The sequence below is a fragment of the Anguilla rostrata genome, chromosome 10 (assembly GCF_018555375.3).
Source record: "Anguilla rostrata isolate EN2019 chromosome 10, ASM1855537v3, whole genome shotgun sequence".
Classification (NCBI taxonomy): domain Eukaryota; kingdom Metazoa; phylum Chordata; class Actinopteri; order Anguilliformes; family Anguillidae; genus Anguilla; species Anguilla rostrata.
In genome coordinates this window covers 2,600,001-2,625,653 of record NC_057942.1, presented here as the reverse complement: position 1 = coordinate 2,625,653, position 25,653 = coordinate 2,600,001, and the positions used below count along the sequence as shown (strand labels likewise).

At 51.9% G+C, this 25,653-nt stretch overlaps 1 protein-coding gene across 1 annotated transcript in view; it reads left to right on the top strand.

The window, feature by feature from the left end:
* Positions 1 to 25,653, top strand: part of LOC135233703 (calcium/calmodulin-dependent protein kinase type II delta chain-like) — a 59,511-nt gene that overhangs the window by 6,309 nt on the left and 27,549 nt on the right. Inside the window, exons 3-13 of the mRNA XM_064297503.1 lie at positions 3,687 to 3,746; positions 4,862 to 4,916; positions 6,008 to 6,073; positions 14,268 to 14,340; positions 18,373 to 18,475; positions 19,724 to 19,807; positions 20,065 to 20,159; positions 20,856 to 20,978; positions 21,084 to 21,167; positions 21,875 to 21,917; positions 23,651 to 23,737. Coding sequence (XP_064153573.1) covers positions 3,687 to 3,746; positions 4,862 to 4,916; positions 6,008 to 6,073; positions 14,268 to 14,340; positions 18,373 to 18,475; positions 19,724 to 19,807; positions 20,065 to 20,159; positions 20,856 to 20,978; positions 21,084 to 21,167; positions 21,875 to 21,917; positions 23,651 to 23,737 — 873 coding nt within the window. The remainder of the gene's footprint in view (positions 1 to 3,686; positions 3,747 to 4,861; positions 4,917 to 6,007; positions 6,074 to 14,267; positions 14,341 to 18,372; positions 18,476 to 19,723; positions 19,808 to 20,064; positions 20,160 to 20,855; positions 20,979 to 21,083; positions 21,168 to 21,874; positions 21,918 to 23,650; positions 23,738 to 25,653) is intronic.

The window sequence follows — 25,653 nt, the reverse complement described above, 5'->3', positions numbered from 1 at the left end:
AACGGCATGTAACATGTCCGATTCCTAGATAACCTAGCGAAATCTATAGGTTTCTGTATACGACCGGATAATTATCATTCGCAAAATTTAAACAGACAGCTACATTCATTTATTAACGATCCCGGTTTCCTCCTTATCCCGTTATTATGAAACGGAGTCTACAGATCTCGCACAATTTCACGGGAAAATTGTGCATGCGGTGGCGGCGGTCGGTCACGTGGGAGTTTTGACAGCGCGGTGTTTGTCGGAGCTTCAAAACGATAATTTGTGTCTCGGTCAGGGGAGGGGAAGGAATAGCTAATGCGATTCCTCGAGCGGCGGCACCGTCACAGAACGTTACACGCCTGCGAGCAAACGGCCTTCACGAGGCTGGCAGCTTGGCACTCTCGCGCTCACTCCTGTTGAAAGGGGCCTGCGGCTTCACCCCCCCCCCCCCCGCATTCCCACTCCGAGGAGTATGGAAGAGGGGGCTATTTAATATTACAGTAGTGTGCTCGTGGGCAAACAGTAGAGAAGGACCATCGTTTGATTAAACAGGGACAATATTTAGATGAAAATCGAGTCTCGCCTCTGGAATAACACTGCAGTGCCTGGACAGAGAGAGAGAGTGAGGTACTGCGGACTACTGTGTTTCACATGCAGATGCCAGCCTTTGGGGGTGGGGGGGGGGAGAGGGTTAACCACACGCAGCAGGGAGGGAGGACAGAAATTTCAGCGTGGGCATCAGTGACGAGTGGATTTCTGCACTCCTTGAAGCCCACCATCCATCCATCCGTCCGTCCCTCCATCCCTTTTTTCTGTCCTCTCTCCTCCCGCGACGGGCGGCCGTGACTCACGCGTTGGAGTTGGCGGTCGCCCCCCCCCTTGCCTGCCCACACCCCCCCTCCCCCCCGCCTGCCGGCCCCCTCGCGCCTCACTGCACGCCGTGGGGTACGGGGGCGCGGTCGTGCGGCTGCAGTGGATTTTTCCCGCCCAGTGAACACGACGAACGCTCGTGCTCTCCGCCCCCACAGGGCCCCTCTCCCCCCGTCCCCCGTCCCCTACCCCCCCCCGCCCAGCACGCTTGTTCTTACGCATCGTCGCCGAGGTCTCTGCGCCCCCGTCCTTACCGCCGCGGATGAGCTGGGCGGTAAGGGTTAGGGTTAGGGTTCGCGGGAAAGCGGCTCTCTCCCGGCCGAAGAGCGCCGCGCCTTGGCTAGCCACGCCCCCCATCCCGTCATCACGGCCGCCGGGGCGGGGAGCGTCAGCCTCTGGGCCCGAAAGCCTGAGGCCCTGTCAGGATGCGAGGGGAGGACCGACAAGCGTCCGTCAAAAAGAGCTTTGTGTAGCAGGTCACGGATCACGAATCGCCGCAAGTTTTTAAAATCTTTATTTATTTATTTAAAATCTGCAATGGCACACAGACCCAACTTGCACCGTGACTTCATCTTATCCTGTCGTGATTGTCTGATTGGACAGAGAAGGGGTGATTCACTGAGAGTGAGAGAGAAGAGAGCCTGTTTTTTTTTTTATTTTTGTTTTTTTTAAGCCTAAGTCAGATAATTATGCAACCACTGGAAGTGTGAATGTCATGGTGATGCTTTTTTGTTTCTTACCTCCCCCTCCAGTTTTTTGGCTAGCCAATGTTAGCTGGTCCCTCAGGCTCATTGTCTCTCTCTTTGCACTGTCCACAGAACACATGATGTCATATACCTGTAAAACCTGCAGGTCACTCGGGATGAGGTCATCAGTAATGTTCACTGTCACGCCGGTAACACAGTTGCCCCAACGTCAGTCTGAATCTTGGCACTAAAATTGCCGGAGGTGTTGTATTGTCGTAATATTCCCAGGTGAATAGCAGCCTTTTTATTCCAGTATGTATATGTGTGTATTTTGAAGCGTGCTTTCTTGCAGGGGCGTGTGTGTGTGTGTGTGTGTGTTCTCATCTGGGGTCTGCAGAGGCTGAGTGGTGGTTTCGTATTTGTGTGTGTGTGTGTGTGTGTGTGTGTGTGCAGTTTGCATGTCTGTTTGTGTTTGTCTACCCAAGACGCAGAAGAATGCAGCGGCGACTGGAAGCTGCACAATTTATATTCCGCTCTTTAATTATTGACCACACCTGACTCTCCCTTAGCAACATGCTCTCGCTTACACAGCATGCGTGCGGACATGTGTGCTTGCAGACACGCACGCCAACGTGGACGTGTTGATTTTCCCAGCATCCTTAGGGCTGACGCCGTGGCTCGACATGCAGAAACATGAATTGTGCATGCTCTGAATTTACTTATTCTAGGAAAACTATTTTTGCGTCGCTCCATGATTGCTTTTCTTTGTATCATCGCTAACGCTACGATGTATGTTCCACCCCATCTGCAGGAATACTCCCGCTGTGATTCAGTGCGTAGTAGTCAGTCTGTAACACTGGGGGGGGTCCTGCAAACAAGCCTCTACATGGTTTTTATGGACATTGATTGAAGGTTTTATTATTGTCTTAATGAATGTTATTATTACTCTGTCGCGAGGGTCCTCAGTCTTATCCATAAAGGGCCGGTGTGGGTGCAGGCTCTCCTTCCAGCCACGCAGCGACACTCCTGATTCCACCAATCAGCCGCTAGAGTCTTTGCTGAGGACCTTGATTAGTGGAGTCAGCTGGTCTGGACTCCGCAGGCCGGGCCCCTCATCTCCAGCACCGGGTTTAACGCTCCCGGACCCCGTGTGTGTCTGTGTGTGTGTGTGTGTGTGTGTGTGTGTGTGTGTGTGTGTGTGTGTGTGTGTGTGTGTGTGTGTGTCTGTGTGTCTGTGTGTCTGTGTCTGTGTGTGTGTGTGTGTCTGTGTGTGTGTGTGTTCTGTGTCTGTGTGTGTGTGTGTGTGTGTGTGAGACGGGGAGAGAGCTTGCTTTCTGGTCACCTGGGGCCTGTGTGTGTGTGTGTGTGTGTGTGTGTGTGTGTGTGTGAGACGGGGAGAGAGCTTGCTTTCTGGTCACCTGGGGCCTGTGTGTGTGTGTGTGTGTGTGTGTGTGTGTGTGTGTGTGTGTGTGTGTGTGTGTGTGTGTGTGTGTGTGTGTGTGTGTGTGTGTGTGTGTGGCATGGACTCCGCTGCTCCACTGGCATGATGGGCGTGATTCCATCAGTCTGTGAATGCATCAAATCACATAGTACACGGGACGGAGAGACGGATAGAACAAAGAATCCGGCGTGAAGACTGGGAGAATAACAGCCTTATTCCTCAGATACCAGTTCCTGGTAATCAGTGTGTGTGTGTGTGTGTGTGTGTGTGTGTGTGTGTGTGTGTGTGTAGTTACATTACATCACATCTCATTACATCACATCTCATTACATCACATCTCATTACATCACATCTCATTACAGGCATTTAGCAGACGCTCTTATGCAGAGCAACTTACACAACTTTTTACACAGAATTTACACTGCATCCATTTTATACGGCTGGATTTGTACTGGAGCAATGCAGGTTAAGTACCAGGCTGAAGGGTACAGTGTCCTACCCTGGAATCGAACCTGTGACCTTTAGGTTACAAGACCAGCTCCTTACCCCATTATACTACACTGCCGCCCTCGAATGTCCACCTGCATTCCTTCCTTCAGTAAGCCTCTCTCTCTCTCTCTCTCTCTCTCTCTCTCTCTCCCTCTCTCTCTCTCTCTCTCTCTCTCTCTCTCTCTCTCTCTCCCTTTGTCTCTCTATCCCTTCAGATCATCAGAAGCTGGAACGTGAAGCTCGTATCTGTCGGCTACTCAAGCACTCCAATATCGGTAAGTCTCTCTGTGTTTACTGGTGCGTCACCATGGTTACGCAAAAGAAAAGTCTCCCTGTCTGCTTCACAGCGTGTGACTTTCCCTCTGTGGAAGCGCCCTGTAGCCCACAACCAGAGAGCTGAGCTACTGTGGTGGTTATTCTGGGGTGGTTCGGTTACTAGCTGTGTCCTGAGCCCTGTTTCACAAAGCGGGATTACCGGGTTAGCTGGATAACTGCTCTGAGTAAAACCCGGAAACCCTCCCAAATCTGGAACACGGACTGAAGTAAAAAGATCTGTTCTGAGTTATCCAGCTAACTCTGTAATCCTGCTTGGTGAAACACCACCCCCCCAGGACACAGAGAATAGAGTTGGTGTGGACGGTTGTTGACATTTTACTCTGCAAAATGAGGTCGTACTCATCTCAGTGTTAACCTGAAGAAGAGAGAGGGAGATCTCCGGTGAGTTTACTGGTGCATCACCATGGTTACGCGAAAAGAATGTTTTCAATGCTTAATCTGCCGGAGACGGCAGGTGCGAACGGTTGCTGTCAGGAATAATCTCGCCGCGTTTCGGAAAAACACATTTTGAATTTATCTCCTCCAATTAAATGCTAAATAGACAAAGATAAACAACAAACGCCCTTAAAAGTAAACAAAAACCCTTATAGATGCTGGAATTATGATTATTAATAATAGTTCACTTTGAGGACACCTGTTCCCCGGAAGTGGGCAGTCACCAGACTACAGGACCCACAGTTACTTTGATATATGAATTCCTGTATGAAAAACATATGCTGTCCTCAGCCTTTAACCACCCAGTCGTCACACCCCAGTCCTACTGACACAGACACACACACAGGCTCAGCAGAGCTACGTGTGTGTGTGTGTGTGTGTGTGTGTGCACATGTATGTTAATGTGTCTAATTGCCTGTGAGCGTGTGTGTGTGTGTGTGTGTGTGTGTTTGTGAGTGAATGGGTGGGTGTGTATGTGTGAGTGAGTGAGTGGGGGTGTGTGTGTGTGTGTGCACATATGTTAGTGTGTCTAATTGCCTGTGAGTGGGTGGGTGGATGGGCTCGCTTCCCACTGCGCGTTCTGTGTGTGAACTGCTCCTCCCCTCTCTCTCTCTTTCAGTCCGTCTCCATGACAGTATATCAGAAGAAGGATTCCACTACCTCCTCTTTGACCTGTAAGTGTCCCGGTTTCGGAGTCGCCCGGCTCGCGCCCCCGTGGCTGTTCTGTCTTTGATCTTTTCCCCCTCGGACGCATCGTAATGTTCCCCGCTCCCGCTCCTCGTTCCAGCGCCCTTCGCTCACACTCTTCCTCTCTTCACTTCCCGCAAGCTCGCAGAGCATGCCCTTGTTTCCATGGCAACGTAGCCAGGCTGAGAAAACGGGAAATCCTGCAGCACTGGCAACCCCCCCCCAGAGACACACACACACACTAACACACACACCCTCACCCCCAGACACACACACACACTAACACACACACCCTCACCCCCAGACACACACACACACTAACACACACACCCTCACCCCCAGACACACACACACACACACACTAACACACGCACTCCCCCCCCAACACCCCACACTACACACACTCCCCCCAGACACACACACACACACACACACCCCCCCCCCAGACACACACAACACACTAACACACACACTCCCCCACCCCAGCACACACACACACACACTAACACACACACTCCCCCCCCCACACAACACACACACACACACTAACACACACACCACCCCACTCCCCCAGACACACACACACACACCCCAAAACACACACACCCCAACACACACACCAACCACCACCCCCACACACACATCACACACTAACAACACAACACTCCCCCCATCACACACACTCACACACACCCCTGTCACCACATCCACTACACACAACGCAACACTACTGCACAGTTCCATGTCAACAACTCACACATACAAGTCAATTTGTCATTCATCCTTGACACAACGCGCATGTGCGCAGTTTATGTCACAATACACAGTGACCTACATTGTGCATTGTGTCTTACTGACATTGGAACACGTCCAGAACAAAGCCTTGTTGTTTTACTGAAAACACGCAATGTGTTTCACGAAACGCTCGCGCGCTCGGCCGCTCGGTCGTGTGCGCTCGCACAGGAAGTCCCTGTTCCCTGGGGACACGGACGGAGGCGAGCGTCGCTGGCGGGGGCTGGGATTCGAGCGCCAGTTTCGGCGGGTGTGGGGCTAACGTGCGCGCTGCTGTCGTTTCCAGGGTGACCGGAGGGGAGCTGTTCGAAGACATCGTAGCCCGAGAATATTACAGTGAAGCGGATGCCAGGTGAGCTCACCTGTCTCTTCATCCCTCTCTCCTTCCTGTTCCCTCTCGCTCTCTCTCCATCCCTCCTCTTATCCGATCCCTATCCTCCCCTCCTCTCTCCTTCCTCCTTCTTCCTCCCAGTCTTCTTCCTCTTCCTCTCCTGTCCTCACTTCCTCTTTTTGTTTTTTTTTCCCCCCTTTTTTCTCGTGTGGGTAGCCGTTTCGCATTTTTTGAGCTAAGTGCCGTTTTTTAAATAGCATCGGCGGCGGCGGCGGGACGAAGGTCCCCGTGAGTGACGGGCGAATCACGCCGTCGAGCAGACGCGGCGCGAGCGTGTGAACCGGATCTAGTTTCTTTTTTTTTTTTTCGGGAACTTGCGGGGAAGCGGCGCCGGCTCCGCCAGGCTGCTCGCGGTCACATGGTCATTGTGGTCACATGGTCACATGGTCTGGGGGGGAGATGAAGCAGAGGGCGCCCGAGTCGCCGATCAGACCCTCTGCGTCGATTTTTGCGCGGATCTGGCGACCCGGTTTAAGAGCTGTGGGGGAACGCCCCGCCCCTCTGCTGTTGCTTGCTCTGTGTGCACATCTCTCTCTCCTTTTCTTTTTCTTTTCTCTCTGTTTTTTTAAATCTCTTTTCCCTCTTTCTGTACCCCTCTGTTTTCGTGTCTTTCACAGTTCGGTTTGCACGCACACACACACACATACACACACGTGCGCACGTACACACACAAACACACACAATAGAATTGCAGTCCACTCCATGGTCAGCGCCCTCAGGAGATAAGACATGTTGACGGTTCGACCTTCCGACAGTTCGACTCTTCCGGCTTTGTTTCCTAACACCTCCTCTACGATGTAGCAGTGGGGCAGGAGTCGGGCGTGGCCTCTTCCTGTTCAAAGCCCCCCCCCCCCCCCCCCCAGCCGTACAGGCCCCAAACGAGCCCCCCCCCCCCCCCCTTCCCCACATGCTATCCGGCCCTGGGGGCTCACAGTCCAATCACTGACCGTGCCATGGCACACTGTGCTGGGCTGAGCTCAGGCTCAGGCTGCTGATATTATGGCTGTAAGTCTTACTGCACACCATCAGCTCTGCTGTTACTGCCTCAGTGCTGTAGTGGCCTCGCCTGCTCTGTGTCAGGTCTGTCCGGAATATGTTTGTGTGTGTTTGTGTGCGTATGTGTGTGTGTGTGTATGCGTGTTTCTTAGTCTGTGTGTGTGTTCTTTACCGTGTGTGTGTTCATTAGTGTGTGTATATATATGTGTGTGTGTATAAGGATAGTATGTGTGTAATTGTGTGTGTATAGGGAGGATAGTATGTGTGTAATTGTGTGTGTATTCATTAGTGTGTGTGTGTGTGTGTGTTCATTAGTGTGTGTGTGTTCATTAGTGTGTGTATATATGTGTGTGTGTGTATAGGGAGGATAGTATGTGTGTAATTGTGTGTGTATATGGAGGACAGTACGCTGGTCGCCCTCTCCTCTCCGCTGTGTCCCGGCCAGTCCGGGGCTCCCTGAGAGACCTCCACAAAGCAGAGCTCCAATTAGCGCAGCTAATTAGCGCTAGCGATCATCTCTCAAGCTGCGCTCCATCCAGCTCTTAACTGGGACCCAGAAGCCCCGCCCCCCTACCTGCCACTCCAAGCCCGTTCCACCAACCGCGTGTGAGCGTCAGCTGATCTTAACTATGTCACTGCAGGGGAAGGGTGCAAAAGCCCCGCCCCCCACCTGCCACTCCACCAACCGCATGTGAGCGTCAGCCGAGAGACCTCGCTAGTGGTCTGAGAGAGAAACCACCACACACTTGGTTTAAGAGAAACCACACATGTAGCAACGTTTCCTGTGGTGTCATTTCTGTCTTGTGTAATGTTACATTAATCCAAAGTCTCGTATAAAATTACCACAAATAGTGAGGTACTGTGGTTCAGTTCCAAGTATTCATGATTTGCTCACAGACGTATGTGTGCTCTTATGTGAATGTGTCTGGTAATGCGTGAGAGTGGGTTTATGCTCCTGTGTGTGTTTAACGTATGCATGTGCGTATGTGTTTGTGTGCGTGTCTGTGTGCGCGTGTATGTCCATGTGTGTGTGTGTGTGTGTGTGTCCATGTGTGTGTGTCTGTGTGCGTGTCTGCTTGTGTACATGCAAGTCTGTCCTTTTTTTTTGTACATGAGCCAGCTCATGGAATGAATCATTCTGAAAAACAGGCCAGGCCATCCAGAAGTTTAATTAGCCCTTTGTGTTTTTGTAATGCAGTTTTGCGATAATGCGTGTTGTTCATGTACATGTAATAACGGTTATTAAACTCCATCATCACCCCAGCTTAACAAAGTGCTTTGTGTTTGTGTGTGTGTGTATATGTGTGTGTATGTGGCTATGTGTGTGTGTATGTGTTTTTGTGTGTGTGTATGTGTGTTAGAGAGAGATGGAGAGAGAATAGGTATGTGTGAGTATGTTTTGTGCGTATTAGACTGTGCTATGTCTGTGAGAGAGTGTGGTTTATGTATGTGTGCATGTTTTTGTGTGGAAGTGTGTGTGTGTTTGTGTATGTGTGTGTGTATGTGGCTATGTGTGTGTGTGTGTGTGTGTGTGGTTATGTGTGTTTGTGTGTGTGTGTATGTGGCTATGTGTGTGTGTGCCTATGTGTAAGTGTGTGTGTTTGTGTATATGTGTACGCCTGTGTGCCTGTGTGTGTGTATGAGGTTATGTGTGTTTTTGTGTGTGTGTGTGTATGTGTGTATATGTAGTGTGTGTGTATATGTAGAGTATGTGTGTGTGTGTGTATATGTAGAGTATGTGTGTGTGTATATGTAGTGTATGTGTGTGTGTGTATGTGTGTATATGTAGAGTTTGTGTGTGTGTGTGTGTGTGTATATGTAGAGTTTGTGTGTGTGTGTGTGTGTGTGTTACTGGCGTATGTGTTCGCTCTCTCTCTCATACTCTGCCCACACAGTAGACAGTGTGTGGGTGCGGATCCTGAGAGCTGTCTCCCTGCTCCAGCTATTAGTCACATTTCCAGCACATTTAACCCCTTCTCACACACACACACACGCATGTCACAGAAAGCTCTCGCGGGGACCGTACCACTTTACCCAGCACTGTGGGGACCGTACCCCTTTACCCAACACTGTGGGGACCGTACCCCTTTACCCAGCGCTGTGGGGACCGTACCGATTTACCCAACACTGCGGGACCGTACCCATTTGCCCAGCACTGTGGGGACCGTACCCCTTTACCCAACACTGTGGGGACCGTACCCCTTTACCCAACACTGTGGGGACCGTACCCCTTTACCCAGCGCTGTGGGGACCGTACCCCTTTACCCAACACTGTGGGGACCGTACCACTTTACCCAGCACTGTGGGGACCGTACCCCTTTACCCAACACTGTGGGGACCGTACCCCTTTACCCAACACTGTGGGGACCGTACCCCTTTACCCAACACTGTGGGGACCGTACCCTTTTACCCTCCTTCCCGCGTGGATCGCAGTGAGAGCCGCGCGCGGAGAGCAGCTGGCACGCATTCTCACCGCGTCTGTGTTACCGCGGAGACGCCGTCGGCGGCGGCGGCGTTATGACGTCCTTCTCACACGCTGCTCTCTCCTCCTCTCCTCCTCCTCTTCTTCTTCGTTTCTGATCTTTTTTCCCCCGTCTTCCTCGCTGTCCTCGCTTCACCTGTCTTACCACTCACCCCACCTGTCTCTCCCTCTCTTTCATTCTCTGTCTCTTCCCCTCTGTCCTTTTCTCTGTTTCCTACCCTCCTCTCCTTCTTCCATCCCCCTCTCTCTCTCTCTTCCCCCCTTTCTATATCTCTCCCCACTGCCAACTCTCTCTCTTCCCCCTCTCTCTTCCTCTCTGTCTACTGTAGGCCTGCCTGGCGGTGCTGTGTTGTGCTGTGTTGTGTCTCAGCGTCTCATCATGTTTAAATGGTTTTGTCTCCTCATTCCTCACTGCATTCCCCCCCTCCTCCCCCCCATCCCTCCTCCATTTCCACCTAAAACCACCTTCCACTCCTCTCCTCCTTTCATCCCCCCTTCCTCTATCTGTCCTGCTCTTTTTCTCTCTCCTTCCTAATGGCTGTATTACAACCGGTTCTTATCCCAAATCGACTTTTATCATCCACTTCACCTTCTCATCCCACCCCATGAGCTCTAATCATTCTGTTGCTTCCCCCTCCTACTCCCCTCCTCCTCCTCCTCCCCCTTTTTCCCCACCTCCTCCTTCCCTTTTTCATTTTGTCTTCACAGTCACTGTATCCATCAGATTCTAGACAGTGTCAATCACATTCACCAACATGACATAGTTCACAGGGACCTGAAGGTCAGTATGTGTAGCACAGCGGGGGTCCTTCCTGGGCTGTCCTGCCCTCTGCCTGTCTCCAATTCCGCCTGTCTGTCCGTCCGCCTGTCCGTTTGTCTGTGGTTCCAGCATCCTGAGCTGCTTCTGATGCACTGCCCCCCCCTCCCTGCACTCCCCCCAGCCCCCCCCCTCCCCCCCCCACCAACTGCACCCCTTCAATTTCCCTGCTCTTTAGACCACTACCGTCCGTACACCCTTAAATACTGTTCTTATTCCTGTGTTTTATTTTCAGTTTTTTTGGGATGTTGTTGGGATACGACCCGTCTCTGTTTCAGGGGTGTTTTGAAGTTTCTGGCGATTAAGAATCGTCTTAATGGACGATTGGCAGTCAGAGACTGCTGCCCCGCACCTCTCCGCTTGTTTAAATGTCAGCTGAACATTTAACGGAAAAGCCGAACGATCCTGTCAGGTCTGTCACAGACTCCTGCTGGAAGAGTTTGCAGTTCTCCTGATGAATCCGCAAATTAGTTTTCTCAGAGATGGAGGGGGGATGGGGGGGTGGGGGGGGAGGCGGGGGATGTAAGGCACAAATTAAAAAGCCACAGTAGAGGCCCTGCATGCTCTGTGCCAGTTAATCACATAACAGACCCAGCGGACCTGGTGCCTAATTTGGCCTGATAGCCGTGTGGGTACGTATGCTGAGACCGTATACCTGATGATGCTAATTTCTATGCTAATGATTGGGCTTTTTTTCTGGAAAATTTCCAGAAAAAGGAAAACGATGTCAGCTGAATAATCGGTTGAAACCACCGGCCTCCTGATCTCCGCGCGCAAAATGGCGGCCACGCCGCGCGCGTTCTGACAGCAGATCACGGGCGTGGCGGTGAGGGGGCCTCGACGCGCGGCGTGCTGTCGGAGCCGCCGTGTTCCGCGTGCGTGTTTTGACGTACAGCACGCCCCGCTTCGGAGAAGAGAGAGAGAGAGAGAGCACGGCGTTCTCGTTCTCCTCCTCCCGGCTGAAACGCCTCAGGCGTGTGCGTGCGGGCGTGCGTGTGTGTGTGTGTGTGTGTGTGTGTGATTATCCAGTCCCGCCTCTCATGTTGGTGGCAGACAATACTGCCACAGGAGGCATTCTCAACATGTTCTGGGCTTAGCACAGGCTCACACTACACATACACACACACACACACACACACACACACACAGATACACAGATACACACGCACTCACACACACACAGATACACACAGATACACAGATACACACGCACTCACACACACACAGATACACACACGCACACGCACTAAACACAACACACACCTACACACACACGACACACACACTCTCACACACACACAACACACACCACCACACACACCACACAACACACTCGCCACTCAGATACCACACTCACTCATCACTGACCACACACACACTTACACACACACTGACACACACTCTCTCACACACACACAAACACATGCTCACACACACACACTCACAGATACACACGCACACACACGCACACACTCACACTGACACACACACACTTACACACACACACTGACACACACTCTCTCACACACACACAAACACATGCTCACACACACACACTCACACTCTCACACACACACACACGCACACTTACTGACACACACTCATGCACACACACACACATACACACACACACACACACACACACACACACACAGTGGGGTCATGTGACCTGCTCAGTATTTCTTCATTGGGAGACCTTTAAAAGCCAGACGCAGGCGTCTAATTTATAGCCCTGAACTTTACTGCCGTGCCAGTGTGCGCCAGAGCAAATCAGCGTCCACCACCAGGACACCTTAGCTCTCCTGCAGCTGGTCTCTCCCTCTCTCTCTCTCCCTCTCCCTCACTCTCTGTCCCTCTCTCTCTCTCTCTCTCTCTCCCTCACTCTCTGTCCCTCTCTCTCTCTCTCTCTCTCTCTCTCTCTCTCTGTCTCCCTCACTCTCTGTCCCTCTCTCTCTCTCTCTCTGTCTCCCTCACTCTCCGTCCCTCTCTCTCTCTCCCTCCCTCTCTCTCCCTCTCTCTCTCTCCCTCCCTCTCACATACACACACTCTCTCTCTCTCTCTCCTTCTCCCTCTCTCACACACACTCTCTCTCTCCCCTCTCAATTTCTCTCTCTTCCTCTCTCTCTCACACACACACACTCTCTCTCTCTTTCGCTCCCTCTCACACACACTCTCTCTCTCCCTCTCCCTCTCTATCTGTCTCTCTCACTCTCTTTTTATTCTCTCTTTCTATCTCCCTCACTCTCGCACTCTTACTCACCATTTCTCTGTCTCTTTTTTGTGCTCTCTCTCTTTCTCTTTCTGTCTGTCTCTCTCACTCTCTCTCTTACTCACTCTATCTCCCTCTCATTCTCTCTCTCACTGACACACACACACACACACACACAGACTGCCATTTATGACATACGGCATTGAGTTAATAAACTGAAGCACTAAATGTCACATCAGATAAGTTATTTTATTGGCCTGACGTATTTACAATGGGGAAGGCACTCACTCCCAAATGTGTGAGACCGCGGTGGTTAAATGCCTGACAGCTTACACCGCTGAACAAATGCCCCCCCCCACCCCACCCCCCACCCCGCCCTCACCCTCGCCCCTCCCCCCCCTCCCCATGCTGAGACTGACAGCCTCGTTCTCCGCCCAGGAGCTCCCGTGTGCGACCGCCACACACGCGTGTGGACGTGTGCCACACGCAACAGCGCCCATACCCCCCTCTCCCCCACCCCGTTCACGTACATACGTGCTCCCGCACACGCATGTACGTGCACTCGTTGCGCTGCATGTCTGCGCTCCCGTACGCACGCGCGAGGATGCGAGGGCATCAGCGATCGGCTGCGCGGTTCTGTGCGTAGCGCGGTGCTGCCCAGCGTACGGCGAGTGCGTTCGGTTATAGTACGCAGGTCACATGACTATGACATGTACGCAGAGAGCTGAGGGCTTCTGGTAGTGACGGTATCATTAACGCTAAAGCGCTTTAGTAATGATCCAGCGTTACATGAGGTGTACAGGAAGTTACCCCCTCCCCCCCCACAAAGCTGCCCCTTGCTTTTCCTCTCCCTCCCACTAGAGGGCGTTCACCTGCGTCTGTTCATTTGACCGTAGAGCTTCAGCTAAGCAGAGTGATTTCATGCTACTGTGACAGATCACAGAGTAAGGTAGAACTGAGTGATGGAAGTCTTTATTTTTTAGCAAAGTTCGGTGAAAAAGTAATACCCACACTCGCCCAACCCCTTGACCCCCCCCTTCCGTGAACTCAGGTCCATACACATCTCTGCCTCTCCTGACCAGTGTAGTCCTGCCCCACCACCAAGCTCAGCTCATAGGGCCAGACTCCATCTCCCAGCATGCATCGGCACTGACGTTGGGCTTAATGTTTGGTGATTCACAAGGGGCGGTCGTGACATCACTGTTTGGGACTCCTGCTTAAATTGAAGGGCAGTGGCGGGACAGTTACTGCTGTCTGTATTTGTAATGCGTTGTAGGTGCGGTACGCAGCTTCAGAAGTCACCTGCCAAAAAAAATGCCCACACTGCCCTGCTAGAATTTTGCACTAAAAAAATTTGCTCCGTGAAGTGAAAACAGCTGAAAACACAGTCGTATTGGTTCGCCTAGGAGTTTTAAGTGCTGAGGGATGTTGTGTTCTACAGTCTGATTGGTTGGGGAGCTGGAGTGTGTGTGTGTGTGTGTGTGTGTTGGGCAGTGGGGTGGACTGAGAGCAGGGGATAGACAGGAGTGTGGATGTTTCTGCAGGGAACCCCCCTCCCTTCCCCTTCCTTTTTCCCAATCTCCTCGGCCTGTGCACGGGATTGTTGTAATGCTGCTCAGACTAACATGCGCCCCCTGGTGTTTGCATGCAGTCATTGCATCCAGCAGATCCTGGAGGCGGTGCTTCACTGCCACCAAATGGGCGTGGTGCACCGAGACCTGAAGGTGAGTGACAGGTGTTGTGCTGTTGCAGTCCTGTCAGTGTGGTTGTGTGTGTGTGTGTGTGTGAGACTGTGTATCTGTGTTTCTGTGGTCATCACCACGTGGATTTTAGCCTGGAAGGTCGAGTGTCTCTCTCTGTTGTAAGATCCAGTGAAAGGGTTTCTGAGTACAAGCTGCCATCTTGCCGTTCCTTGCCTGTGTTTAAGGAGATTCCGCACCGTGACTGCGTTTCTGTGTGTGTGTGTGTGTGTGTGTGTGTGTGAAACTGTTACTGTCATAGCAGTACTGACCGAGTGAACACATGAGTGATTCTGAATTAGTACAGACCGCAGGTCTGTAAACGCTGGCTTGCCTTCAACCCAGGAGTGAGCGCACTGTGACATCATTGTGGTCTGTGAACTTCCTCTGTTTCGCATCTGAGAACTGTGTTTCTTCACCTTTTACGAGCTTTTGATGTAGTACCGTTCACCTGGTGGAGTGTGCATGTCAGACTGACGTACCTGGCATTCTTACCTTTCTTGGTATTCGGAAAGGAACACATTTATGTCTGCTTTTTAGACAAACAGCAATGTATTCTGGGTAAGACTTGATGCGATCAGCACCAAAGTTGTTTCAGTTACAAAATTATGGAGCCGTTAAAGTAGTCTGCATATGAAGGTTTGTGAGGCCTGAAGCACAGATCGTGGGTCTTCCTGTTTGAAAGCCACTGCAGAATGTGCTGGGGTTGGCCTGCTGGCTGTGCTGCCTGCCGTTACGCATGCACTGTGTCTGTGTCTGTACTGTGTCTGTTCTGTGTCTGTACTGTGTCTGTACTGTGTCTGTTCTGCGTCTGTACTGTGCATGAGATTCTGTGAAAAACGGAAACTGCCGGAAACGTTCAGTTCTGTTCGGTATGTACGTGTGTGCTCATGCAGTCCCTACGTGAACGATGCCTTTTTTGTCCCCTCCTAATTTTGTGTGAACCATGACATCCTGCCAGTGTGGTGTGAAACATACGTGCGAATATTCAACTTCCTCCTCTGGAATTTTTTCTCCCCAATTCTTTTATCGTTTCGCTTAATTATTTCTTCCAAGAGAGGTATGCCTGAGGTATATAATCTTACTGCACCCAAACACCTATTATTTCGTAAATGGGTGGTAATATCAACACAAACAGTATTTTTGAAACCCTGTAAGTGTACTGTACATGACTTTGCATTAGGATCACACACTAGAGGCTTTTTCTTCAGAAGTACATATTTAACACTGTGTGAACCCCTTAGAGCGTGGAGACTCAAATCTGGACCTCAAATCAAAATCCGGCCCTGGTTTTCTTTTGCCCCAGGTAATTAACTGTATAATTAGTGCTCCTGATTGGCCAGACTGTATTCACACCTGACTCCCAGGTAAAGGGAGGGTGGAGAACCAGCAGTTCTGATTTGAGTGACATGGGCTACATGTTATCATCAGCAGCAAATTATGGTTGCATCCAAAGTTTTTAACTGTAAAATAATTGTGGCTGGGTCTTAGTTGTAGCGCTCCACATACGTTACGTGCAAGTTGACGCTAATATCCAGGTTGGTGCTGTCAAAGTGTAGATCTGCCCTGTCCAAAATTGAGGAGAGGGGATTTACTGCCCTAGGTAGAGGAGTTTGAGCTGCTCCTGCTCTGTTCTCCTGGAGGAGGGGAGGAGATTGAGCTGCTCCTGCTCTGTTCTCCTGGAGGAGGCGCAGAGGGGAGGTGCAGGGAGGGAGCTGGGACGGGTCGCGCCTCCCAGAAGTTGCTCCGGCGGAGGTGTGAAAGTGGGTCAGAGAGCGGAGCGGGGCGAGCGAGAGAGCGAGCGCCGCCCTACTTTATGACCTCTGGAGATGTTCGGGAGTTCGGCTCCTGTGGGTCCTGCCCGCAGTGGGCCTCCATTTCCCCGTTTGAGGACTCCCCCCGCCCCCACCTCCCACCAACGTGTCCAGGGATTGGCCCAAGCTGAGACCAATCGGTGTCGCCGGAGAGCAGAATGAATGTGTGTTCATGTGTGTGGGTGGCTGTGTGTGTGAGTGTCTGTGTGTGAGTGTGTGTGTCTGTGTGTGTGTGTGTGTCTGTGTATGTCTGTGAGTGTGTGTGTGTGTGTGTGTGTGCTACATTATGGGTTCTTCAAGGCCTTAACTGTAGACTGTGTCCCTCAAGGCTCAGCAGCTCATTTCCTTCCTTGAGGCCGTTTGTTTTGACAGCAGACTAACGCAGCTTTGAATGCGAGCCCTGAAGTCGAGCGGGAGGATGTGTAATTGCCCTTAACGTCCACTAGGGACAGAGGGTTTGGTGGACAGGTTATTGTCCCCAACATCACACCATTGTGACACCTGTGGTCACAACAGCCCAGTGCCTCGTCCGGGAGGTTGCCTATGAGTGAGTGATGATGTGAGGTCGGTTGGAAGACTGAAGAAAGTGCTCCCCTTCAAAAGATTTGCGGAACCTGCAAGTCGCACCTTGTCAACACAGCAGTAAAAGTCTGTCACTGGAGCCTCGTGGAGTCATGGAGTCAGAGTCCCAGTTTTGTATTTGAAGGTGCCTGTGAGTCCACTGGCTTGCAGTGTGTTCGTTTTCCAAAGCTGTGTGCTGTGTGTGTGTGACACAGCAGAGCTTCCAGAGCGAGGCTCAGGCTTTTTGGTGAGTCTGTAAGGTAATGGGCTCTAAGTTGCTAAATGAATCAGTCGAGCGACTGTGAATCACAGTAATGAATTGGCTGCCGCCTCAGAACGACAGAGTTCCATTAGCACGCCGCACATGCTAACGGTTCATTTAGGGGCTGCCCCGCCCCGCCCCACTCCTGCTGATCTACCATCCTGTAGCTCAGGGCTGCCCAACCGTGTTCCTGGAGATCTACCATCCTGTAGCTCAGGGCTGCCCAACCCTGTTCCTGGAGATCTACCGTCCTGTAGGCTTTCACTCCAGCCCTAACAAAGCCACACCTCATTCAACAGCTGGAGATCTTTGTTGAGCTGCTGATTAGTAGAGTCAGGTGTGCCAAATTAGCGTTGGCATGAAAACCTACAGGATGGTAGAGCTCCAGGAACAGGGTCGGGCGGCCCCATTATATAATCCTTAACCGTTGAAGTGGTGCAGGAGGAACTTGCCTGTGTTTGAAAGACGAAGAGCAAACGCTTGTCTCCGCTCTGAGAGAGAGTCCTCAGGAACAGCAGACTAGAAGTGCGGGGCGGGGGGGGGGGCGAGGGGGGGCTGGTGGTTGCGGGGGTTGTCTGCAGTGACAGAAGACAGAGCTGCTGCTGCTGCTGCAATGCGGGGGAGAGCCCCCCCCCCGTACGGCCGGTTTGCCGCGTGTTCCCCTCCTTCTCCTCCTTTTGCGTGCGCGCGTGCGCCTCCTCCTGGCGAAAGGCCAGCGGGATTTCGGCTGAAGAGACGCTCTAATAAAAAGAGATGGAGGGAGGGAGCGGGAGAACGGGGAGCCGCCGGTGGGGATGGAGCCGCCGGTGGGGATAGCGCAATTAGCCGCGGCTCGCTGACAGAGATTAATGAGACTCCCCCCCCCCTAATCTGGGGCGCGGAGAGGGGAAGCTCTGTACTCCCACGCTGGCCAGAGACTGACCCGCGCTGCATGGAACCGCGCTGGGAAGCGGGTTCGAGACCAGCCGCGGCGGGTAAAAGGGCTCCAGCCACTGGGTCGCTGGTGCAGTCGGGGGTGCTGTGTTACCCTGTAGGCTGTGGCCCGATGATAGCCCTGTTTCACAAGGCCCGGCCCTCTTAAACCTCAATTAATGAGCCCGGGATTCCACGTACAGTAGTTCTTTCTTATGTGTGTGCGTCTGTGTGTGTGTATGTGTGTGTGATATGTGTGAGTGTGCGCGTGTGTGTGTGTGTGTGTGTGTCTGTGTGTGTATGTGTGTGTGTGTACGTGTGTGTATGTGCGTGTGTATACGTGTGAGTGTGTGCGTGTCTGTGTGTGTGTGTGTGTATGTCTGTGAGTGTGTGTGCGTGTGTGTGCCTGCGTACGTGTTTGTGGTGATGACAGCAGTAACCTGTGTGACTCTCTCTCTCCCCCCTCAGCCAGAGAACCTGCTGCTGGCCAGTAAGTGTAAGAATGCTGCCGTTAAGCTGGCCGATTTTGGGCTGGCCATCGAGGTGCAGGGGGAGCAGCAGGCCTGGTTCGGTATGTGATCGCCGTGGCGACTGTGCCCCCAAACCCCTCACCCCCCCGACTCGGAGTCAGATTCTGTCTGTATGCCAGGATGCTGGTGCAGCTCTGGGTCTGACTGAAGCCATTAGTACAGTCTGCGGTTCAGAGCAGGGACCCCCCAGGTCTGATCCGGGAGGGCCGTGTCTGGGGCTGCTTCAACACTTAAAGGGCTCAAATTGACTCAGTGATTGGCTGAAGAAGTACATTAACCTTGTTTCCCAGGCCCGAATTGGCTGCTGATTGGCTGAAGAAGTGCATTAACCTTGTTTCCCAGGCCTGAATTGGCTCCTGATTGGCTGAAGAAGTACATTACCCTTGTTTCCCAGGCCTGAATTGGCTCCTGATTGGCTGAAGAAGTACATTACCCTTGTTTCCCAGGCCTGAATTGGCTCCTGATTGGCTGAAGAAGTACATTACCCTTGTTTCCCAGGCCTGAATTGGCTCCTGATTGGCCGAAGAAGTACATTACCCTTGTTTCCCAGGCCCGAATTGGCTGCTGATTGAGAATCTGTCTGCAGACACTGGTGCCCTGCGGGGCTGTGGTTTAAAATGGCCGGTTTGCTTGAGCAGCTTCCCTGCAGAGCCAGGGGAGACACAGCTGGGGGTAAATCCTGGATTCCCAGTCCCTTGTCCAGCACGGCCACAGTCGGCTGTGTGCTAGCGTTGGGCAGCTAATCAGCGCTTAATTTGGCAGTTGTGGATTTCACAGGTAACGCCCCTCACCTCGTTGTCTTGGGTCTAAATTTAAGGAAATTGAAAACGGAAACCAGCCCAAGCTGCTGTCCTCCCGGGCCAGGCGAGGACCTCTGATCAAAAACTCAGAGGTCCAGAAAACACTGCTTCTCCAGCGCAGTGAAAACACGTTTCAATCTTAAAGAGACAGTAATGGTTTGATGACGGTTTGGTGAAGTAGTTTCAGAGTTAGCTTTGCAACCATAAAATTGCAGGTCTGAATCCTGAGCAGGAAATTGCTGTTGCACCTACGATTAATACAAATTTCCTACTTTTCTTTTAAATAATATCCAGAACTTTAAATGGGTTATTTGTAAGTATGTTAAAGTCCCCATGCATAAGGAAGTCCGTGAATAATAAATTGTACAATAATGTTCATGTTTAAAAGGCTGGCCAAGTCTGAAGGGCTGTTTATTTGTGTGTGTGTGTGTGTGTGTGTGTGTGTGCGGGTGTGCGGGTGTGTGTGTGTGTGTGTGTGAAATGCTGCAGGGTTTGCGGGGACGCCGGGGTACCTGTCCCCTGAAGTGCTACGAAAGGAGGCCTATGGCAAGCCTGTGGACATCTGGGCCTGCGGTGAGCACTGACTGAGAGAAAACACACACACACACACACACGCATGCACGCGCGCACACACACACACACGCATGCAAATGCACACAGACATACACACACACACATACTCATGGACTCACAAACGCACACATGCACACACACACACAGACACAGACACACACATACGCATGCATGACAGTGAGGTAAGAGTTGGCAGGTGACGGTGAGGTAAGAGATGCCGGGTGATGGTGTGTGTCGTCCCCCCCCCCCCGGCCCAGGTGTTATCCTCTACATCCTGCTGGTGGGATACCCACCCTTCTGGGACGAGGACCAGCATAAACTCTACCAGCAGATCAAAGCAGGAGCCTACGACGTGAGTGCAGCCACAGCCATCTTCCCCGGTCTCTCCAGAGCTGGAAGGTCCAGGGGTCAGAAAGTAAAAGTCCTGCCGTGTGATTCTTCCACCCAGGAACCCAGCCAGCTGATTTCACTAATTATGTAATTATGTCCTGGCTGAAGAATTGTACTATTTAGCAAATCCAGGCGATTGGAACACAATACTGGGGTGGACTTTTGCTTTCTGGACCTGGATTTTCCTCTTCTGTCTCCCTCTCTTTCTAGTTCTCTCTAGCTTCTGTCTCTCTTTCTCCCTAATTTCTGTCTCTTCCTCTCCTCCTGTGTCTCTTTCTCTCTCTCTCTCGGACTCTAGCTCATCTCTCCCTTGCTACTGTTCGCACATGACTCACAAGTTCTCTGTTATTCTGTTATTTAAATCTGGCTTATGTAACCAGATAACCTATTTCATATTTTAAATTAACGGAAAGTGTTTTTGCTTATTACACGTTCATGCGACTTCTCTCTGTTAAAGTGTTTTACTAAACGACTGGACCGAAGTCTCTTCACGATCACGGACACAATCAGATCACACGCGCGCGGGATGTGGTGTGTAGCTGGGGAAGTGTGTGACCTGTGAGCAGTGACACACCTGTAACTAACTCACCTCCCCTTCTCACACACACACACATGCACACGCACGCACGCACACACACACTCTCTCCCGCTCCTGCAGTTCCCCTCTCCTGAGTGGGACACGGTCACTCCTGAAGCCAAGAATCTGATCAACCAGATGCTGACCATCAACCCAGCCAAGAGGATCACCGCCCAGGAGGCTCTCAAACACCCATGGGTCTGCGTGAGTATCCCCTCCAGGAACTGCAGACACACACACACACACACACACACGCATACACACGCACAGCTGTCCCTAACGCTCTCCTCTCCTCTCTCTCTCCTACAGCAACGCTCCACTGTAGCCTCCATGATGCACCGGCAGGAGACAGTGGAGTGCCTGAAGAAATTCAACGCCCGGAGGAAACTGAAGGTGTGCTACCTGTTCACTCCACAGACACCTGCCAGCGAATTAAAACACGGCCGTGAACTACAGACACCAGCCAGCGAATTAAAACACAGCCGTGAACTACGGACACCTGCCAGCGAATTAAAACACAGCCGTGAACTACAGACACCTGCCAGCGAATTAAAACACAGCCGTGAACTACAGACACCTGCCAGCTAATTAAAACACAGCCGTGAACTACAGACACCTGCCAGCAAATTAAAACTCAGCCGTGAACTACAGACACCTGCCAGCGAATTAAAACCCAGCCATGAACTACAGGCACCTGCCTGCTGTTTCATTCACAGGCACACACAGTACTGACACTTGCATGTTGTGCACAGCTGAAGCTGTTGAAACACGGCAGCACTGTTCATCTAGATTAGCACTGAATGCCACTCCAAACATGTAATAATGACAGAGCAAAAAGCCAGACAGAATGAAGGTCACTGGTGTGTGTATAATGGACTTTGAAGGCATACTATGCAGGATTTTATTTAGCCTTGTTGTGCTCCTGTGTTTACAATCAATGAAGTGTCCTCTTTCATCTCCAACCCCGCCCACTCACCCCGAGTACCCAACTTCGGCCAACTAGCTACCTAACCTTACACGGGGGGGGGGGGTGGGATTTACACGGCATGGGGGGGGGGGGCTGTGCAGTCTGAGGGTGACCTGCCTTATTTCTCCTGCAGGGGGCCATTCTCACCACCATGCTGGTGTCTCGCAACTTCTCTGGTAAGTAGGAAACCACCCCCCCCTCCCCTGTTTCTCCAAACCCCCCCTTCCCCCTACTTCACTATGACATCTACCTGCTCCTCTAAGCGGGACATGCAGGAGCTTCACCCTTGGAGTGGGGAAGACTGCTCCTCCTCAAATGGGAGAGCTGTCTCTCTCTCAGAATTTGCCAGATTGTAAACAGGAGCCATTTTAAATCCCGGTTCACATTTTTCTTTTCGAAGCAACGTTATTTGCCTGGTCAAGGACAAGTGTCATTTTCTGGAATTAACGAAGCTGAAAGGATTCGTGAACTTTTTTAATTAAAAAAAAAAAAATGTTGATCTCATGCAATTTGCTCTCCTTTTAACCGGTGTTTCGTAATCGTAAGTGAGTGAGCTTCGACCCTGTAATACAGAGCCCTGCGTCAGGCGGATTACTCATCTGTCTGGGGCTGTGCTGCAGAGCCACCTCATCCGCAGGGACAGTGGTGTTAATGCCGTGGGGGCGAACACTCACTCAATCATAGGAGTGTGCTGGACTCTCTCTCCACCAATGGAATCTTGTAGAGGGATGATGATGTCATAGCTGGGGTTTTAAGAGGGGGCGTGGCTATTGTCATGCTCTATCAGAGCTTCGGTTTTTAACAGTATCCGCTGCACCTGCTTTGCCCCTTCCTGTGCCCCGTGGGTGACCCACTTTTTGGGCAGTGGCTCTTTCTGAGGGGGCGTTATGTTCACAGGGCCCTTCTGTGCTAATTCCAGTTAAGGAGAAGGGCTTGAGTGAGCGTGTGCAGCGTGTGCATTCTGACTTCTGACGATAGGTGGCCGACATGACGTATGCGATGGAGTTGCATACACATTACATTACATTATACATTACAGGCATTTAGCAGACGCTCTTATCCAGAGCGACGTACAACAAGTGCATAGGTTCATGATGTAGAGGTGCAAAAGAAACACTAGAGTGAAGTAAGGATCGTAGTGCCAGAAGTGACCACATCGATCAGGACTCCAACCCACAGACACACACAGACACACACAGACACAGACACAGACACACACACGCACACGCACACGCACACGCACACACACACACACACACACACACACACGCACCACGAACGCACACACACACACACACCACAACACACACACACACCAACACACACACCACACACACACACAACACACACAGGCAACGAAACGACCACACAAGTCTCATCCCCGCTCTCTCTCCTGCCAGGGCTCATTGATACTGTGAGCTCGTCTCCTGGGGGTCTCAGAGGAGAGGGGGGGGGGGGGTTTGTGATGTCACTCTGTTCTGCCCCCGAGGCTCTAACCTCCCGGAATCACAGACTTTTATTCCAGAGGATTGTGGGGGGAGAGATTCGCGGCCCTCACCAGCAGAACTTTTGGCGGTACACTGCACTGGAATCCGCGCGGCTGAATTAGCAGCATCTGTTTCACACAGGCAGGAGAGGCTCCACCCCCTGTGCCTTTCTCAACCAATGAAATCAATCACAACACCCCCCCCCCCCCCCCCCGCCTGCCCTCCCCCTTTGCATTTTCTTTCCTTTAATTTCCCCTCTCCTTATTTCCTCCCCCTCGTTTCCACACTAACGGATTGTTCTTCTCTCCTCCCCCCCCTCCGCTCTCTCTCTCTCTCTCTCCCCCTCCCTCCCTTCTCTCTCTCTCTCTCTCGGTTGTTCTTGTCGTTCTTGTCGTCGTTCTTGTCGGGACTCTTGTTGACAGTGGGCCGTCAGACCACGGCTCCCGCCAGCGTTTCCGCGGTTGCCGCGGCAGCCGCGGCCGGCACCGCCGCGGGGCTGGTGGAGCAAGGTAGCCGCCGCGCTCGCGCGACAGAGGGCGCCCTCTCCTCCCTTTTACACCACCCCTCCATCCCTCCATCTCTCCCCCATCCCTCCGTTTCTCCGTTCAGCATGGAGCTCAAAGCATGAGATGCTCGTCGCGGACCTCCACCCCGCCGCTCGCCCCCCCCATCCGCTCATCCCCCCCCCACCCGACTGTCTGCTTCCTTCCAGCCCGGTTCAGACTTCCTCTGACGGGGGGGCAGCTGTCCGCCCCCCCCCCCCCACCCCCCCACCCCAACAGCCCTCTGTCACTGACACCTTCCATTTCTACCCACAGGGCCCTGCATGAGCGACCCCATCTGTCTCCCCTGCCTCCCCCTCTCTCTCTCTCCTCTCTTTCTTTCCCTCTATCTCTCACTTCATTTTTTCTCTCCAGCCTTCCAAGGGCCCTGCTCTCTCTCCCTCTCTCTCTCTCTCTTTCTCTCTCCTCTCTCTTTCTTTCCCTCTATCTCTCCCTTCATTTTTTTCTCTTCAGCCTTCCATGGGCCCTGCTCTCTCTTCTTCTCTCCCTCTTTCTCTCTCCGTCTCTCTCTCTCTCTCTCTCTCCATGCCGAGTTCCTCCACTCCTCCACAGCTTCCTCTAACTCCTCTCTTTTTTTTTTTTACCTGCTCCCGTCTCCGAACTTCCTACTTCCGCTCTTCTGTCTCGCTCTGCCTCGTTTTGAGTGTGGGGCCGCCAAACCCCCCCCCTCCTCGTATTGTTTGAAGGATGGTACGGTCCTGCTGCTGACCTGCTGGCCTGCGGAATGCTGCATGGGGCACTGGCCTGGTGCATGTGCTGCAACGGGGGGGGGGACTGTGGTGGAGATGACGTGCATGTCAGAAGCCTTGTTTGTCAGTTTATATGTAAGGTTAGGGGGTTCTACATGAGAGGCTAGCCTACAGAATGCTACACTGGGAGACAGCATTATGAACTCGTGTATAGGGGTAGCTTTGGAACGTTTTTTACGCACAGGGGTTTTTTTCTGACCGTGCGGCAGCTGATGCTATGTGCGTGTGTAACCGTCATGGCAACCAGGCAATTAAAAGCTGCAATAAGCTAAACATTCCGGGGATCCGCGGTGGAGCTGTGGGAGCAATGCTAAGCTTTCGCCGGCGAAACGTTTGCCCGGATTAAATATTCACGATCTGCCGCTCTGCATCTCCTGTGCAGCCGCGAGCCTGCCGTAGCTGCGAGGCTCTCACCCAGGCTGTAGTCTGCAGTCCTTACCCCCCCAAACCCCCTTTCTCTCCTGCGCTATATTACACACGTATCCGCGTTTCACGAGTTAGCGCAAGAGTTAGCGCGTTTAAATGGCCCGTTGATAATCCTCTGTTTAACTGCTTTGGTGCCCAAAGCAGCAAGTTGAATAGAAGTGAGCCGTGGTTGATAGAGGGCCTTGTGCCTCCTAATAATTTTGGTTTTGGGGTGTGGTGATTTTTGGGGGGCACAGTAGTAGGTGTATTTGATAGATTTCTCCCCAGCTGATGCGGTTGTTTAAAGGAGTACCATGGTGGTTGAACGTGACACTTCCCAGTTGTCTTCAGGCAACAACAAAACAAATGTGCATAATTTTTTTAATTCTTCAGTCATTTCAATGCACTTTAAAACGTATTTTTCTAAGCCTAAATTTCCCACGATAAAAATGCACCCGAACCGTCTGGGCGTGGTAATGAGAACTGTCAGTTAGCTATGATTGACAGACCGTGCCCCGTTTCCATAGCTACCCCCATGATACGCGCTCTCTTTGGGAGACTGAATTTTCACAAGCTAGCTTAGTAGGGCTAGTATATCAAGTATCGGTAGATAGCTAAGGTAAGGACGTTGACTTATATCCAATTATAATTTTTGATATTTAGCTAGCCAAGTTAAGATAAAAGCACAACTATAACGTCCTCATAAAA